General features: G+C 37.1%; 1 protein-coding gene across 1 annotated transcript in view; it reads left to right on the top strand.

The window, feature by feature from the left end:
* LOC104157572 (anosmin-1-like) overlaps nt 1–16926 on the top strand; it is a gene marked incomplete at its 3' end in the record, with an annotated part of 31371 nt that extends 14445 nt beyond the window's left edge. The window contains exons 5-7 of the mRNA XM_009694965.1: nt 4025–4154; nt 14046–14248; nt 16779–16926. Of these exons, the coding sequence (XP_009693267.1) occupies nt 4025–4154; nt 14046–14248; nt 16779–16926 (481 nt within the window). The remainder of the gene's footprint in view (nt 1–4024; nt 4155–14045; nt 14249–16778) is intronic.
* Between the last annotated feature and the right edge of the window lie 662 nt (nt 16927–17588).

Below are 17588 nucleotides of genomic sequence, written 5' to 3'. Positions count from 1 at the left end.
TTCTTGGAGAGTCCCATCTTGTGTGGGATTGCATTCACACGAAATCGGGGAGGTCTGCTGTCCTTTGATAGAGTAGTGGATGCAGTACTGTCAGGTTTCTTCTGTATCATCAGAGGAAACATAAACTCAGCTCTTCTGACACTCTGGATGGTATCCCTTCACTCTCTGAACTGCAAATTCTTTTATCACTGTGCGTTGTTTCAAAAGAAGGTGTAGAGCTAGGAACTCAGCTGGGTAAAGCTGTCGTCTCCTATTTTCATTAAACCTTTGCACTACAGAAAGGAATCCAGGATTGATAGTCTGAAAGGAATGGAATGAACACGGTGAAACTGTCCATTGATTACTGTAATTCTTGGATAGAGGGAAGTCCTCTGTATCAGTCTTTGCTCCGAATACATTCTTACACCAATTTTTACATGTATTTAAGACAGAAAAAAATCCATGGAGTGGTGACACAAGAATGCCATCTGAACGGCTTAACTGCTATGCTGCTGAGTCATAAAGTCTCTTTCTTCTCCCTCCCAATCCTAACTAATCCCACCTTTCCCTTACAAGAAGTTGTAATTTTCAGCCTTCTGTTCTCTGAGGAACAGTTTTACCCATGGATGTAGAACATGTTCCAATTCAAAATAGCATGCAACATCCAAGAGGATAGGGAATGTTTTCTCCCAACCTCTCAGACAAAGGATGGGATTGCAGATAGGTCATCCATGCTCTGGGCAAGTACTTTAATCATTAGTCAGTTGTATGAGCAGCAGGGGGAGATTTCTGTAGGCATTTTGAAGAGCAGAGCAGATAATCCCCTTCTGAAAGACAGGATGAGGGGACAACTTTCAGCAGAGGGCTCAGGGCTTAAACAGTTAAGGGCTCCTGGGAGAGGAGTAGAACTGTCAGTGCTTCCTAAATGGGGCAGCTCTGGGCAAATCTCAGCCAAATTCTCACCTGAAAGCCCAGCCACTTTCTTCTTTCTGGCCATTGGAGGTGTCCTTTTGTCCCTTGGGGCTGAAATGCACTCTTGAGAAGAAATGTCGAGTTATTCTCTGTATTCTCCAGGTTATGTCATTGCAATTACGTGCTACTCTTACATAAGATTGTATCCTAATGTAATTAATGGGGACTTTGCCTTGTTTTTGTTGAACTTTGGGTGGTGCTGAAGGTGGACACATTGGCCAATGAGTTTGTCTGGGGACTCATTGGTTATTTTATTCCAAACGAAACACCTATTAGGATTGGAGGTTAGTTTCAAAACATTCCTCTTTTAAGTAAATGGGTAGTGCATAGACAAAATAAGTGGTAATTATGATCCTGTAATGACTGAGGGTTGATCTTTTTGTTTTGTCTTTTATGTGTGAATCTTAGAAAAAAAAACCCTAGCATTGTAAGAAATCAGTAACATTGTTGTTTAATTTCTGTCATATTCAGGCAGAATTTTAGGTGTGTGATGAAATACAACCGTTAGTTATTTAATACCACTCAGCATACCATTTAGTGGTCTTACATTAATGTAAGAGAGATATTGAAAGGACTTTGAATATTATGATCTCAGCTCCAAATATGCTTAAGTAGTGAGAACTAACTAAACTAAAGCAATTAAACAAAAAATTCAACGTACGATTAAAGTAATATAAGATATCTCAGTAGTCTTTAGTTCTTTCTTGAAATTTATTAAATCTATGTGAAGGTTGCCTAGAGGTGCCAAAGTAGTTTATAATGCAGGAGTTACGGATGCACCTCCTGCATGCCATTGAGTTTAACAGGAGCTTTGCCAACAAAATGAAGGATGAAAGCAATAGGCTCAAGACATGTTCATAAATGAAAGTACTCTTGGTGATATGCACTGACAGATTATTTGATTTTACAGTATTTCACAGTTGCCACGGAAGACTGACACAACTGAAATCCTTTCTTTTAATCAGTCCTAGCAGAATAGCTGAGCTGATGCAAATGACAAACAAGATTCCTTAGCTGAGGAATTTGGGGTCAAGTCTATTCGGATTATGCTTGCCTTGTAACTAAATTCAGCAAATCTGTTTTTAAAAACCCACGGTGTTGTAACTAGTTAATTACGATTAGTTATTCATCCTGACCCTGATTTCAGTTGCAGCAGTAGCCTGAGTATATCCTTGGGGTTTTTTTATGTTAATATAGTGATAGTTTATAGTGATAGTTTATATTACTCTAGTTCACTGTCATGCCTTAACTGTAAGTTCTTGAGTATGTGGGCCTGCATGCTGGAAAAAACTAGCCCATTTCAGTGCTCCATAAAATGAAAATAATAGTAAAAGTTGGTTCAGGTAGGCTTTTTCTTTCCTAGGGGAACTCCTTCATTGGATGAGATAATTCACTCTACAGGTAACATAAAAGCTAAAAAAAGGAAAGAAGAAGAGACAGGCAATGAAAGTGTCAGGACTGTTACCCCTGCTTAAGTTAAAAAGACAAATACAGTGGTGTGAATGGAGGAGGACTCTGAGTAGCAGCAATATGTGAGGGGCTCAAAGTCTGTACCACTTACCAGTCTGAGAGCAGTTAATACTGCAGTTTAGAAAGACTCGCTTTTCTTTACATGCACACATAAACGGATATCTGTTTCCCTAAATTTTGCTTGTCACCAAATGAAGAGACTAAGTGCAGGATCATACCTACAAATTTGATTTGTCAGGGCTCTAACAATACCATTGCTGGAGAGGTGAGGCAACTTCCTCAAGCCCTGACTGTCTGAGTTAGGTCGGCAGCTGCTACTTTCTTACACAGGTTGGAAAGGCAGCAAAAAGCAGAAATTATGCTGTGCCTTTTTTGGGAACTACTTGGCATCATTACAAGTAACATTGACTCCTATACAGGGAAAGTGGGTTTTTGAAGTTATAGAAAACAGAGCTTGTAAAAATAAATTGATGTCGCTACATTTTTGATGAGCTTGCATTTTTGTTCAGTAATGATAATCAGTAATGATTGTATACTACATTTAGACATATACAGGACTTTTGGTTCAGGTTCATGTGTTATTTTGATTAAAGAATTAAATTGAAATGCAATAAACGTGACATCCTAAAATAAATTGCAAACTGGATAATCAAGAGGTAATTGCAAAAGTAAAATCCTCAACAAGAGGATGAGTTTCTCATAAGTTCTAGAAAATCACTAACGTCTTCTGTGCTTGTCGGTGATTCAGTGGTTACCAGGAGGCTGTGTTCAGTTCTGGTGTTTGTACTTAGGAGAAATAAGAATCAGTGCAGAAGATAGCTCTTTGAAAGTTTAAAGGGGAAAAAAAAAAAAGATAGAGGAAAGCAGGGCTCAGAGTAAGAGCTTGCAAAGCACCTCCTACAGAAAGGGCTCAGAGTGCCTGTATGCTTATGCCGTATTTCAGCGGTTAAGGCACTCTCCACAGAAGCTGGAAATTGAACTCATGACACGAGCAGTCTCAGTGGGTGTTGTTGGAGAAAAGGTCATCTCCTATGACCTGAGAAAAGTCTGCAGGGAAGAGTTAAGGCTGTGAGTGTCTTTTTGACATAAGTGCCAAAGATCTGAAGAAGGCTTACATTCATTACCTGAGGGTTTCGTGTTTCCTGTGAACCAGAAAAAGCGGCTTCTCACAGCGTGGGATTTCATGAAACCATTTTGGAGTCCTAATTCTCTGAGAATTGAGAATTGGAGAAGTCAGTCCTGTGACCTGAGGCAATGTGTACCCTGAAACACCAATGCCTGAACAGCTAGGGCCTAAACACTGGTGAAGGTTGTGATAGCTGGAAAACTAATTTTGTGAATTTAACACTTCACCATTTTTCTAAAAGTTACTTTTTCCAGAAAAGACCCGTAATGCACTGTAAAATTGCGTGGTTATATGATTTTGCTCACAGCTGTAAATGCTTTGCAGTGCAGAATGATGCTCAAAGTGAGGTGAGGTGTTTGCATACAGCCTGCTGACACTGGTGCATACTCAGTCCGACTAACCTGTATTGCATGGGAGATGATATCACAACTAGCCATGTCAGAACGACGAGTATAAGCATGACATTTTCCCCACCAGACTACAGACGAGCGGATTCGGCTGCCGGACATCCGAGCGAGCAGGTGGTACCAGTTCCGTGTGGCAGCTGTGAACGTGCATGGGACGAGAGGCTTCACGGCACCCAGCAAGCACTTCCGATCCTCGAAAGGTTGGTTTTTGTTTGCTATGTCTGGTGCTCACCTTCCACATGTGGAGCACAACCTGATCTGCCTACTTTTGTGGCAGAAGGTTTTTAACAGGTGGGTTCTTGGGTAGTTTGGCTACTGGCTTTAGAAATGGTATGAGATTTGTTTGAAGTTGGTGAAGGAATTAAAGGTTAAAGGTGTCATTATTCTTTTATCAGTAAGGGGTCTCAATGAATAAACCTCCTTTTAAACATTTTCCGCATGGTTGGTACCAAACAACATGACCCTGACCATGAAACATGAAGGGACTGGGGTTTCTGTGTGTTATTCTGAGAGATTTCTCTTATTTGTCTTTTTAGTTATGAGAAATATGTTGCTGCCATGTTTTTCACAGAGTATTGAAATATTTTGTTGCCTGTATCTAAGTAATTGTAGCAATATTGTTTTGATGGAACTATGGACTCTCTTAATATAACTTTCCCCTTGCTAACACTGAATGTAAGGGCTTAAGAATAAAAAGGGTATAAATGCCAAGTAGCATGTTTCTGTTCATTGGAAAGGCATGCTGGACAACCCACAAAGAATTGTAGGACTTTTTGTTGCCATCTCTGGTTTTGCAACGGTGTGAGTAATAAAATAACTTTGAAAATTATTTCTGTACCAGCAAATGGTACTTGGGGGACGAGGAGATAGAAATGGATCTCCCATCCTGTGAAGTTGCTGGCATTGTCCCTGGTATGCCTTTGACCCACGCGAAGCAAAATTTCCCTAGATGACTCTCAGACATAGTATAGGAACACAGCCCAGAAACTATTTCTGACAGACAGATGGTCTGGATGTGGTCACACTCTCTTAAAAGCATTCGATAATGTCGGCATAGCCAGACTGTGCTGGTTGACTTTAGTGCCAAAGCATAGGATCTAGCACTCTTTGCTCTACTAATAGAGGTAGTTTCTAATAGAAAGACTTGTCTTTATTTTAGTAGTGGCAGAATCTTTACACTGGTGTAACGCATACTTCAAGGAATGCATTTCCTCCTCTTTCTGCAGACAGAATTATCTTGCAATACAGGTAGTTGCCGTCTATGGGTTCCCGTGGTAGCATTTAGCTTGCTGTTTGGCCATAGTCAGTCCTAGAAAAAAACCTTATTGTAGATGCAGTTATAGCAGCATGCAAGTGCTTTTGCTGGTATGGATGGTTTGATTACTTACTGAATAGGTACACGTTAGACTTAATAATTTTTTGCTGCTATAACCACATTTGTGGTAGGAAGGTTGGCTGGCATAGCTGTCCCATTACTGCTGTGACCACGAACCTTTTCAAGTATAAAAGAAGTATTATTTTAAGAATTTATTATACTTAAGTAGCATACCATTTCAGTCACATCAAAAATACAGTTCCTTCGAGCTGTATGGAGCTTACTGCAAGGACTCAGCAGCAGCAGTAGCTTTCTCTGCTTTTTTTCATGAGCAGCACTTCAGCAGATAGTGTTTTGTTGCACAATCTGGCACCAAATTTCTTTTAAACTGAAATCATTGTCAGTTGTTTTACTGAGTTTGTAAAGATTTTCCAACTATTCTGCTTGGAACCACTATAATTGCAATTACATAAAGGTGTATCGTGATAACAGTGAGGTTTTGGCTTGAACGTGACATTTTCAGGCAGGATTTGTATTACTTTCCAAAAAATTCATCCCCTACTGAGTGTGCTAGCCACAGGAGTATGTTACTCAAAATACCTACGTTGATAATGAATATAAGAAGATCCGTGGTAAGTCATACTGAAGGTCTCTTTAGCCCAGTCTCTGACCTTAGCCAAAAGTGGGTTTCTGGAGAAGAGTGTAAGAGCAAGATAAGCTCTGAGATAGGGATATTGCTTCAGAATAGTCTCCCAGCTGGCAGTGATTTGTGTTTCAGGAGCTTGTGGTTTTGAAATGATTACACGTTAGATACCAGAGTCCTCTTTTTCTGTGGTCTCTGCAGCTACCTCTGAAGCACTTGCTCTCCTTGGGTACTGCTCATGGCTGTCTGGTGCAGGTGGAGAGCACTTTTAGGACTTTGTGACAAGGACAGTGGGAGCCAGTAGTACCTCTGCATATTCTTACCTAATAAATCACACAGAATCACAGAATGGTCAGGGTTGGAAGGGACCTCTGGGGATCATCCAGTCCAACCCCCCTGCCAAAGCAGGGTCACCTACACCAAGTTGCACAGGAACACATCCAGGCGGGTTTTGAATATCTCCAGAGAAGGAGACTCCACAACCTCCCTGGGCAGCCTGTGCCAGTGCTCTGTAACCCTCAAAGTACAGAAGTTTTTCCTCATATTCAGATGGAAAAATCAAAATAACGGGATCTTGATAATGGCAGAAAGTATGTAGCCAGCATTGTTCAAAAGGCTCCTGTAACTCTCAAAATAACAATTTTCAAATCTGAACTCCAGCCCTTGGCAGAGAATCATGAATTGCCAGACAAACAGCAAGGAGTTCAGTTAGCTATCAACATTGTAGCCCAAATCATCCTACTCTGACAGCTCATTTAACTATTTTAGATGCTTTGGTATTATCAGTGGTTATTATAAAGATGCCCTGTTTGCCAGATGAAACGTGTAGACAGGTTAGGTGACTCACATGAAGATGCTGCTAGGTGGTGACTGTCAGGAACAATACTGGGATGCTTTAATCGCTGTCTCTTAACCTCCATGTCCCCAAGTAAGTGCTCATAGTGGTAACAGCTATAGTGTCATATAGGCATTTAATTACTACTTTGGAGCTCAGTGGGAAATGGCAGCCCCTGCCTGGCAGAGAGGCAAGAAACTGCTGCTCAGATGTGCCTGGTTTTTTGAGTGCCAGCATCTACTGGCCCTTGCTGAGCTCCTACAGGCACATTTAACCTCCAGTTTGGAAAAGGAAAGCGGACTTTGGCACATCACCTTTGGAAGGTTGCTGACTGTGCTACATTTGTACGAAGTGTGGACAGAAATTCACATCAGTTCTTGTACTGTTTCACTTCACCGTGCTGTGCCAAGACCAAGAGAAGATTAGTATCTTTGTCAGACTTAACAGAGGCTTTCCTCAAAAAGAAACCCTTTGATCAGGAATCATGACAGCAATTCCTAAGACAGTTTCTCACTCAAGATGCTGAACTTTTACCAATCGCTCATAAGTTATAATGAATAGCAAATTATTTGGGTTTGTTTCTTCTTTAAAGGAGGACAAACATGATATATTATCTGAATCTAGGGAGGAGTATGGCACCACAAAGTCTCTGTCACTAAATATTTTAAGCTGTTAAAAAGAACATTTGAAAACATTGGTGCTGTAATTACTTGGAGAGAAACTTTTTGTCTGGTTACCACAATACAGTTACCACAATACTATTTTCTGGTTTTTGCAAATACAAAAAATGTGATATCTGAGTAGACACAGCAAAGTAACATTTTGTTTTATTTAAAATAATGTTAAATCTTCTGAGGTATGTAATTTCCATTAATTTTTCTATCACTAAATAAATCTCCCTGTTATCCAAATTTGTTTAATTTCCCAGTCATGAAAAAGATAAAAACAGGAAAACAAGAGTATTTCAACAAGCATTTCGACTTACTATTCTTCATCGTTATATTTTGAGGTTTTAGCTACTGCAACTTTTGATGCTCTCATACTGTAAACGTTTAAGGTGAAGGTCTATTAGCTGTTTTCCACTGCCTCATGTGTTCATTTATGGCATTAATCTGTAAATAATAAATAATCAAAGTAACACAGCTGAGATAATTTATGAAATATTCCGAGCTTAGCAGAGATTTTTTTTAATTCTGTTTATTTCTTTTTTATAAAGGAAATGAAGGGTTTGCATGGGCTTGTCTGGCATGACCTTCACAGGGAATGAAGTGATGCTTCCTTTTGCCAAAATGCGATTCCAGACTTACAAGAAACACAGGTTAGACTATGCCTATCTGTTTGGAGCAGAGTGGCTAGAAGATGAAGTGAATACTACACCTGGGAAAGTGGGTTCTTTCCTAGAAGTAGGGCTCTGCACATGGATTTTCAGGTTGATACTGGCAGCTAAAATCGATCAAAACTTTCTGCTGTTTTGACAGTGGTTTCCACTTCACATTTCAGGGGTTTTAAATGGTGTGTGCTTTCCTTTTCATCTTCAACTGAGTGGCAGCGATTTACAATAACAGCAATAAATAAAGCTAACAGAAGGCCTGGCAGAACGTTTTTGACCCCCAAAGGTACAAATATATTTCTCTTCATATTTTGACTGTCTCTCTCCAAGCTGCTTCATTTTCTCTGGAAGCAGGAGAGAACTGCTCCTACAATCCATAAATGAGTCTCCTTGGATGAAAAGCTACCTGTGCTTTTCTCCCATTAAGTGGGCACCAGATAGCCTAACCCAACTGGTCAGAAGCTGCTTGGCATTAGTAATACAATTTTTAATTTGTTGTATTTGGCTAAGAGATTTTAGGCTATTTTTTCCTAGCTTTTTATGATTTATGATGAGAATTAACTCTCAGTAACAGAGACTGCAGTTAACTAAAGGGATCAGTGTTAGGCATTTCTATATAATATATTGTCTTGCTGGTCTGTAGTTAGGTACTGTGCCATTTTCCAAGACAACAAGAGGCTATAAGATCAACAAAATGAGCCCAAGCCATCTGATCCTTCTACCTCTGCTAAAGGTTTTTATCTTCAACATGAAGGCAGTTGCTAGCATACACAGGATAAATTGTCAAGCAAAAGGAAGCAGACAACATTGTTTTCACAGCACATAAGTACCATGCTGGATGTGATTTCATGCATACATTACTAAGTGTTAGTAAAACCAGAACAGACACCCACTCCTGGCAATAAAATTCTTTCTGTTGCTCCTTTGGGACCAATGATTTTTTTATACTGTTGCACAGCTGGTTTATGTGTGCCATTTCCATTGGGCAAAGCCAGTCCTCCCGCTTATGCCTTGGAACAGTTTAATGGTTGGAAACTTGTCTGTAGAGCAGCTTCAGCAGTTTTTTAGAGTTGGAAGGTCTAATATTTAAATGATAGCAATGGGAGATCAATTTTAAGTCAGGAAAAAAAGCTCTATAAAAAAGAGTTTTGAGTGAAATTTGCTATCACTTTTACAGCTCAGAATGAGAATTCTGGTTCCAATGTCATTATTTTCTTCTCTTGCATATATTCCGAATAATTTACTGTTTTCATTACAGTTGCCACATTTAAAACCAAAGTGGATGCATTGCAGCAGTGTATGATGTGATTCTTGTGTATAGCTTGCCCATACTGTTTAGTTAAGATTGCAAAAGTGCTTCCAGATCCTATTGATTGAAAGAATTTTTAAAATATAGATTGTCTATCACTACGTTGAGAAATATGGGTGTGGGAAGATGTGCATTTTGAAATGGTGGCAATGTGAGGGTTTTCTTTTTTTCTTTTATTTGCAGCCAGGAATCCTCCCTTTTGGAGACTGGAGAGAGAGTTTTGCTTGTGATGGCTGAGTAGCCAGCAAGACAAGAATTTAAGTCCTTTGGGTATATTCAAGCCAGATACAATCCAGACAAATGCAGTACTTGCTCTGTGTGCTGGAACAGCAGCTTCAGCCTTGACCTAATGAAGCTATCATTTCTAGCAGTGAGAAGTGATTTACTTGTCAGGCTGCTGAGACCAGAATTTTTTCAGATTTGAGGACAGCTCTCTGTGCCAAATTCTAGTATATGTATAATGACTTTTATTTTATTTGAGTTGTAGTACAAACTGCAAAGGAAAAGCTGCAACTAGCATCACTCTTTCTGCAAACCAAAGAATTTGATTTAACACTCAGATAAATTTGTGGGTATAAGTATATAAAATTTCAGAACTTTACATTTGAAAAACTGGCAGCAGTTTCCATTCTAGTAATTTAATGTTCACGTGTCTGAATTGTACATGTGGGCAGTCAGTCAAAGGGATCACAGATGGATGAATACTAACAGTCGAATGGCTGTTAGCTTTATAGTCAGCAGAATGCCAGTTTAGCTTTTAAGTCAGGTTAACAAACACCTTATGTATATAAGCTTTATAATCCAGTACCAGTTATTAGACCTTGAAGTATTTCAGCATGAGTTGTATATTGCTTTTAATGCCTGCATAGACATAAGCATAATAGAGCACCTTGTAGAAGCATGACTTTGCCATTCAATAACGCAGAAAAAACCTGACTAATCCGTTATCTGGTAACTGGCAGGCATACATTATAGAGGAGCATGCTCTTACAGTTTTTTGGGTTTTGGTTTATTGGGACATTTTGTTTTTTTGTGGAGGGGCTTTGGAGAGGTCTGGAGGCGGTGGTTCTTGGGGTTTTTTTGTTTGTTTTTTGAGGGTGGGGTTTGGGTTGTTTGGCTTTTTTTCCTGTTAATAGCAGAGATCACAGTATCATGCCTTGCTGCTATTCCTTCTCACCTATTTGTTTTGCTGGTGATACTCAATCCTTTCAAAGGAAAGAAAAGATTAATACTATTAGTTTTTTGGCTTGCAAAACGATAGTTCTGTCAGTTGTAATAGTTGTGTCACAGAAATATATAGAAATAGATGAATAAATTACATACTGGTATTGAAATACTTAATATGGAATGGATCTTCAGCTGGTATAAAATGCTCACCAAGTAGCTTCATATTTCATGTAATACACCCCAAATCCAAGAAATATTTTACTGTTGTGTCTGTACAATCAGACAGGTTTTTTTCAGGTGATTAAATGCAAAAATGTAATAAATTAAGTTTTGTTCATCTTTGACATCTTACATCCTTCTAGTTCATTATTGTCTCCAGCTTAATCTGCTAGTTTTAAAAAACTCTTCTAGAAAATGTGGCACTTTCAAATGTCTCGCCTTTTCATGTCTGTGAACTGCAGATCTCCTTCCTTTCTGTCTTCTACTACTACCACCACTACTCTTCCTCCTGTTCAAGGGCATTTTTGTGGATGACATTTGCGAGGCTTGGGAAAGAGAGACTTTGAAGAAAGAGGGCACTCAGGAAAATGTTTCTGCTATTGATGTGTTATTTCACATGTATATTCCTTTTAAGAGAATACATTCCTTTTAAGAATATACATTCTTTCTTTCCTTAACTGTTATTACCCAAATATTTTTAATACAATGTTTACATTCTCCCTAGCAAAGGAGAAACCTTTGCTCAGGAGAAAGACTAGATGACCTCTAATGTCCCTTCCAGCCCAAATGATTCTATGATTCTATGATTCTATGAAGCATTGCTAGGTTTTCTTTTAAATATGGATCAGCGTTTTATCTGCTGACTGGACTGTTTCTAGCGAACACAGAAGAAATACGACTGATAAAGTAATGTTTTCAATAAACTGCAGTTGTAAAAAGGACAAGGTGAAATGCTGGTGCTATACAAGTCAGAAGAAATGATCTATTGGTTTCAGTATGCACATAGTTCTTTCTTACTGTTTTCTATTTCTGTTTACGTCACTGGCAAAAACAGGGATGTTTGAAGTTACCTTAAAAAAAATAAATTCCTGTGATTCTGAGACATGTAAAGACTTTGTTCTGGTCAATTGCTAACTTTATACAAGGGAAATTACATGATATCTTGCATTCTTATGGGGCCAGGAGGACAGAAACGTTTGAAAAGGAGGAACATAAATTTGGTCATTTGCTTTTAGACCTACCAAAAATTGGTGATTAGAACTTCAAAATATTTCTAATCATGTAATACACTTTGTCCAAAAGAGCTATTTCATTCAAGTTTTTTTTTGATGACTGTCAGAGTCTTTTATAGATGCAGAATGAAGATAAACATATTTAATGTTAGAATTGGGTTTACTTATATCTGATCATTTATGAAGTCATATTCTCTGAAACACTTTAATTCTATCCCATATGTTATGTATACATAATGCATGATGCATAGTACTTCTGGGAGATAACCTGAATAATTCACCTACAGTAATATGATCATGTTGCACTTCAGATTGTAAATGTTTTATTGCCATAATACATTGTCATACAACATAAAAAAACCCTAACATTTTAAATCAGTGAAGGTGAATACTTAATAAAGATATTGGATTTATGAATCATGATTCTGTTTATATTTGTTGTACCTAAATTTCGTTTTCTATCTACTAAATGATAGAAGTAAATGAAAAGTTGTGTTAGAGAACAGTACAAACCATTTAACTAAATTAATCTCTTAAATTTATCCCTTCCAATATAAATAGCTTTGTATATTTTAAGATGGAGTTGTTGGCTACTGCACAGGTAAGGAAATAAGTGTAAGAACAGTCCTTCTCCAAAGCCAGAAAAAAGTAAAGGGAACTGGCTTGCAAGCTGATTGAAAAAACGAGTAAGAAGAAATAAGGAATTCTCAGTATTTTGAAAATTAAGTTAAATTTCCAGAATTCTTAAACTCAAGTATGCTTTGTAATTTTTATGGCCAAAAGTTAGGCTGAATTATATGTGTGAGGAAACAGGGGCATCTATTACTATTTAACTAAAATGGCATGTGTAAGGAAACAGGAGCATCCATTGTTATTTAACCAAGAGTCCTGTTAAATAACAGGAATAAGCCATTACTTCACATCTGCTGATCTTTAAAAGGGAAATGCTGTCCTTATTAATTCTGAATGTGTCTGTTTGCCTGAACTAAATGATGGAATTTTTCTTTGAGGCCGTTTGTCATAGGGATTATCTGATGAACTTAGTATGCCTGGAAAGTTTATTTAACAGCTCATTTACCATTATAAAAAGATGCAGGTGAACCATGCAGTAAATTAATGTCTGGTGTCCCCTCTGCACACCTCCAGTTTTATTTCTGGCAAGTAAGTGGTGGCTCATTTGGCTAAAAAGTTATATGAAAAATTTTTTTTCAATCAGGTTGGGTTTTTTTGGCTACAGGTTCATAACATGCCTTAATTACTATGAATTTCCTTTATTCTGCCTGATATACTTTCAGGGTTTTTTGAGTCACACTGTTTACTTTTACTTAAATTTTGATTTTACAGTTTCCAAATACTTTGTCATCAATGCTTGGCTACCACGGGCATTAAAAAAAAAGTAGGAGTTAAAGAGTAGGATGAAAAAGTAGGAGTTAGTATATAGCAAATTGGACTTTCAGAAGCTCAGTTGCAAAATTTCCATTGATTCACATTACTCGGGGCCGGGATATTATATAGTAGGTCCACAAGCAGGACCTAACGTTCGATATGGGAAAAGGTTCAATATTGGAACCTCTGACTGTCTTGACTCTAGGCTCAGCACAAAGATAACTGAAGGAATAAAATCTCACTTGATATTGACCAGAAATTAAACCAGGATAGTGAAATAAATCACAGAGGTAGCTAATTGCTTTTTGTTGTTCTAAAAAAACCCTTATCATTACATCTTAATTATATTTAAGCTAAGTAGGTGTTTGTGTCCCATGGTGGTAGATGTCAATACTAGAATTTTGAAGAAAGATTCAGCATGTAGAAACATAATTTTAACATCTTGAGAATTGTCTGGCAGCACCAAAAACATATTCAGTGTTTCCACCGTACAATTCTGTGATGACTGTATAAAGCTGCTTGTAGAACACAAGTGTTTTGCACTTACTATGTGTTTAAAGCAGTGAATGACAGAAGTAAAAGAGGTAGTCTAGTACATTTTGATAAAGCTTCATAATGTTTGTGAACTACCAACAAGGCAGAATAGTGACAAAACTAAATGCTAACACAATTTTTATTTCAGTAGAGTTTGAATTTCTAGAATTTACAAGAAGCCATATCACTTATTGGAAATTTTTGCCCGAGTTTTCTTCAGTGTATTGAGAGTGTTTAATCCAGCTCATGTATGCCTGGTAAATACATAAAATGAAGGTGATCTTTACCTTACTGAAGGTGATCTTTACTTTAGAATCTTTTTATTTGTTTTAAATTCCAGATCCATCTGCTCCACCAGCTCCATCTAATATCAGAATTGCCAATATCAGTGCAAACAATGATGGGAGTGTAAATGTAATGATTTCTTGGGATCTTCCAGAAGAGCCTGATATCCCAGTGCACCACTACAAAGTCTTCTGGAGCTGGACATATAGCAAATATGTAATCCCAGCTAAAAAAAAGAGAAGGAAGATTACCGATGGGGTAAGAAAAAAAATAGCAAATGAGACAGAAATATGACTTATTTGTGGAACAAAATAGAGTGTAAGTATAAAATATGTGATAAATTGCAATGATTTCAGCAGCTGGTAATGTAATGGTCTTAATTTTTGATATCACGAACCTCATAGATAATTTTGATCTCTCAATCCCTACCTTTCACTGAACTCAGGGAGAGGAGTAGACTTCTGCCTTAAAATGCCAGTAAATACTATAAGATTTTGCAGGAGAGATGAATAGAAAGTTAAATGCTGTTTGTCCTCTAAATTCAGGCTTATTTTATTAGTGCTTCTTAAAGATACAGTGCTTGTTTAAAAAGCCAAACATCTATCACGTTGTTCTTTCACTATGGAAACAAAACTTGTGACACTATCATATAGAGTAACTGTTAAATAGCTGGTATAGGTCCAAGGAAAAAATAAATGCCAAACTCTTTAAATAAGCTGCTGTACCAAAGATCTGACATATTTCCATAGCAGCAAGTTTCTATGAGTTTCTTGAATGATGTATCAAATATTGCTTTACTGGAAAACTATCTGTTGTGATATCCTTAAGCATATTGCATATTATTTTAAAGTAGTTAGTAGAAATAGAAATCAATTACAGATAACAAGGTGAACTTAATTCTCAGTGCTTTTAATAAATGCATTGTGACAATTTGGTCCCATGTCTGTGTTAACACTGTGTTTTGGCTCTGGCTGCCCACTTGTACCCTGATGAATGACAGCCGGAGGGTTATAGTTCCCTCTCTGTCTCTCATTCACCAAACCCTGAGAGAAATAAAGGCAATGAAGGCTGTGTGCTGAATTCATGCAAATAAATATGCACGGGAAAAAAAAGTTAGTTCCTTGTACTTTTAAAAAATCACATTGGCAAGATAGGAGTAGGGTTGGACTGTGCTACGTAGAAAAGTTTGTGTTTCTCAGGAAAGCTGCTGTTGGCTAGAGACCTTCATGAGAGAGGCTACAGCCTAAAGATACAGGGAGCTTTCTCTCCACAAGCTGGTCCTTAAATCACAAAACCCAGAGAATTTTAAAATTGAGCTGGGTCCTTAATGTTGTGTTGGCACTTTGTGTAGGGTACATCCTACATGTAAATCTATTAAAACAGATCCAATATACAACATGACAGTAATCGGGACCAAGTTCTGATCTTGAATATAGGGAAATCCAGAAGAGCCAAGGCACATTTTAGAGAAGAGGCAGGCTCTTAGAGTATCTTTCGTGTTACTCCTGGCTCATTGTACTATTTCTTCTGCAACATGTCAGGAAACTTTACAGCAATGCCAGTGAGATTCAGACTTCCCTACAGGACACTCCAGATGCTATTGCTAATCAATGGTCATTTGAATAGTATAGCAACTCTTTGGTCTAAAAATGGAAAATGCAGGAAACTTATATAAAAAAAGAAAAGTGGAAAAATCTTATTTTTTAAAGATCATTGAAGATTTTTTTTGCCCAGTTTTTACCTTTAGATGTAGTCTAGTCCAAATAACTTTATAATTATTTCCATATGAAATCATTTGAGATAAAAATTAAAATAATTTGACTACAATACTAACACTGTTAATCAAGATGTATAGTCAATGTTATAAATATCTCAGCACAAAACAAGTATAGTTAATTAACATTAAATGGTTTAGACAGTCCCTGAACTGTTAAATATGGCTGTACATGGTTATCTTTTTCACTTTGGATTGACTGTCAAACTTCAGAGGCACAAAAAATTCTAATGAAAACATGGACTAATGTCTTCTGTCTAAGATATGGGCTAGAAGGACATTTTTATGAATACATTAAAAACATTTAGAAATGTAAGACTGCTGAGAAGCCTTGACGACTCTTTGCAATATCATGTCACTTGTCTTAGTTTATATACTATTGACTGGAGATTGATAATTCTACTGTGTTACTTCCCCATTTAAGACACTTCCATGACAATGGAAACTATTTTTTCTGTTCTGTTTTCCATTCTATAAAGGAAAAGTGTATTTACAAATGAGGGGGTATTTTTGGTTGTGGGTTGCTGTTTTTTTTTTCATTTTTGTTTTCAACAGTTGAAACAAATGGAAAATATTGACAAATGTACTGAATGTTGGATTTTAGCTGTCTTCAGACTGGCTGTCTCTAGAAAAAGTTTTCAGTTGCTTTGCTAACACAGAAACTGGGGAATAAAAAGTTTAAATTTCTTTGGCTAAAATAATTTTGGAATAAGAATAAAACTTATTATACAGAAAAAGAAAATTTTTTTTGGCCTAAACAATAGATGTTTGTATTTGCCAAGGAATTGCCAGAATTATGTAAACATCAAGAAGGTTAGTATTTTTAAAATGACACAGAAAAATAGAGTACAATAAAATATATTTTTTAAAGAAAGGAAAATTTACTTTGTTGAACTTCATACGTGAGTTTTCTAATTTCAAAAAAATAGTACGCCTAAGATAACAGGCCTGCTTTTAATAAGGGCCGGTGTTTCAGTAATACTATAACTGCTTTGTGTATTTATTTTACTATAGGCCCAAAATTATGTGGTCCTGGAGGGACTCCAGCCCAACAGCAACTACAATGTAGAACTGCAGGCAGTAACACGTTGGGGTCAGATACGCCTAAAAAGTGCTAAGGTTTCTCTTCATTTTAGCACGACTCAGGACACCAGGAGTAATAGTGAGTAATTATATTCAAACACCTGAATGCTTTATCTTTTCTTTACCTGGAATTTGAATGGTTTATATAATGATTTCTCAAATTTAAAAAAATAATTTTCTTAAAGCGAACTGCTTGATAGCACAGTGATCCTGTCTCAGTCAAGTTGAATAATGTTAAATTTCTCATCTACAAATTGGTGACAATTTTTGCCCAATTCTTTGTCTTACATCCTACTCACCTAAAATAAACAATTGCAATGAAAATAGAAGCATATGCATGACATTTTTAAAATGTAATACAGGTGTAAATACTGACTATATTTGTCAGTGGCTCAAATAAATACCATTTCTGTGTCTTAACTGGACAATTTTAGCTTGCAATGTTTTTCAGAATCCTGACTGTTTTGAGTAGCCCAGTAATTCAGATTCTTGGACCACACAAATATGTATCTACTATGAATTGATATAAAACATCAACTCTTCTATTAGGGAATCTAAAATGTTCCATGCCTGACAAGCAGTGCATTCTCAAAATATTGCACACATAGGATCCATATTCAAATATAAAATCTTGAGATCTTTAGATGTCAGGTTATATCTTCTTAAAGTCTTTACAACCTCACATGCTACGTAATATAATTGAATAGTGTATCTGAATCTGAGAGTAAACCACGATTCTTA

The sequence above is a fragment of the Cariama cristata genome, unplaced genomic scaffold, assembly GCF_000690535.1.
Source record: "Cariama cristata isolate BGI_N322 unplaced genomic scaffold, ASM69053v1 scaffold1152, whole genome shotgun sequence".
Lineage (NCBI taxonomy): Eukaryota > Metazoa > Chordata > Aves > Cariamiformes > Cariamidae > Cariama > Cariama cristata.
Note: the sequence above shows the minus strand (reverse complement) of the source record. Positions and strands in the feature narration are given on the sequence as shown.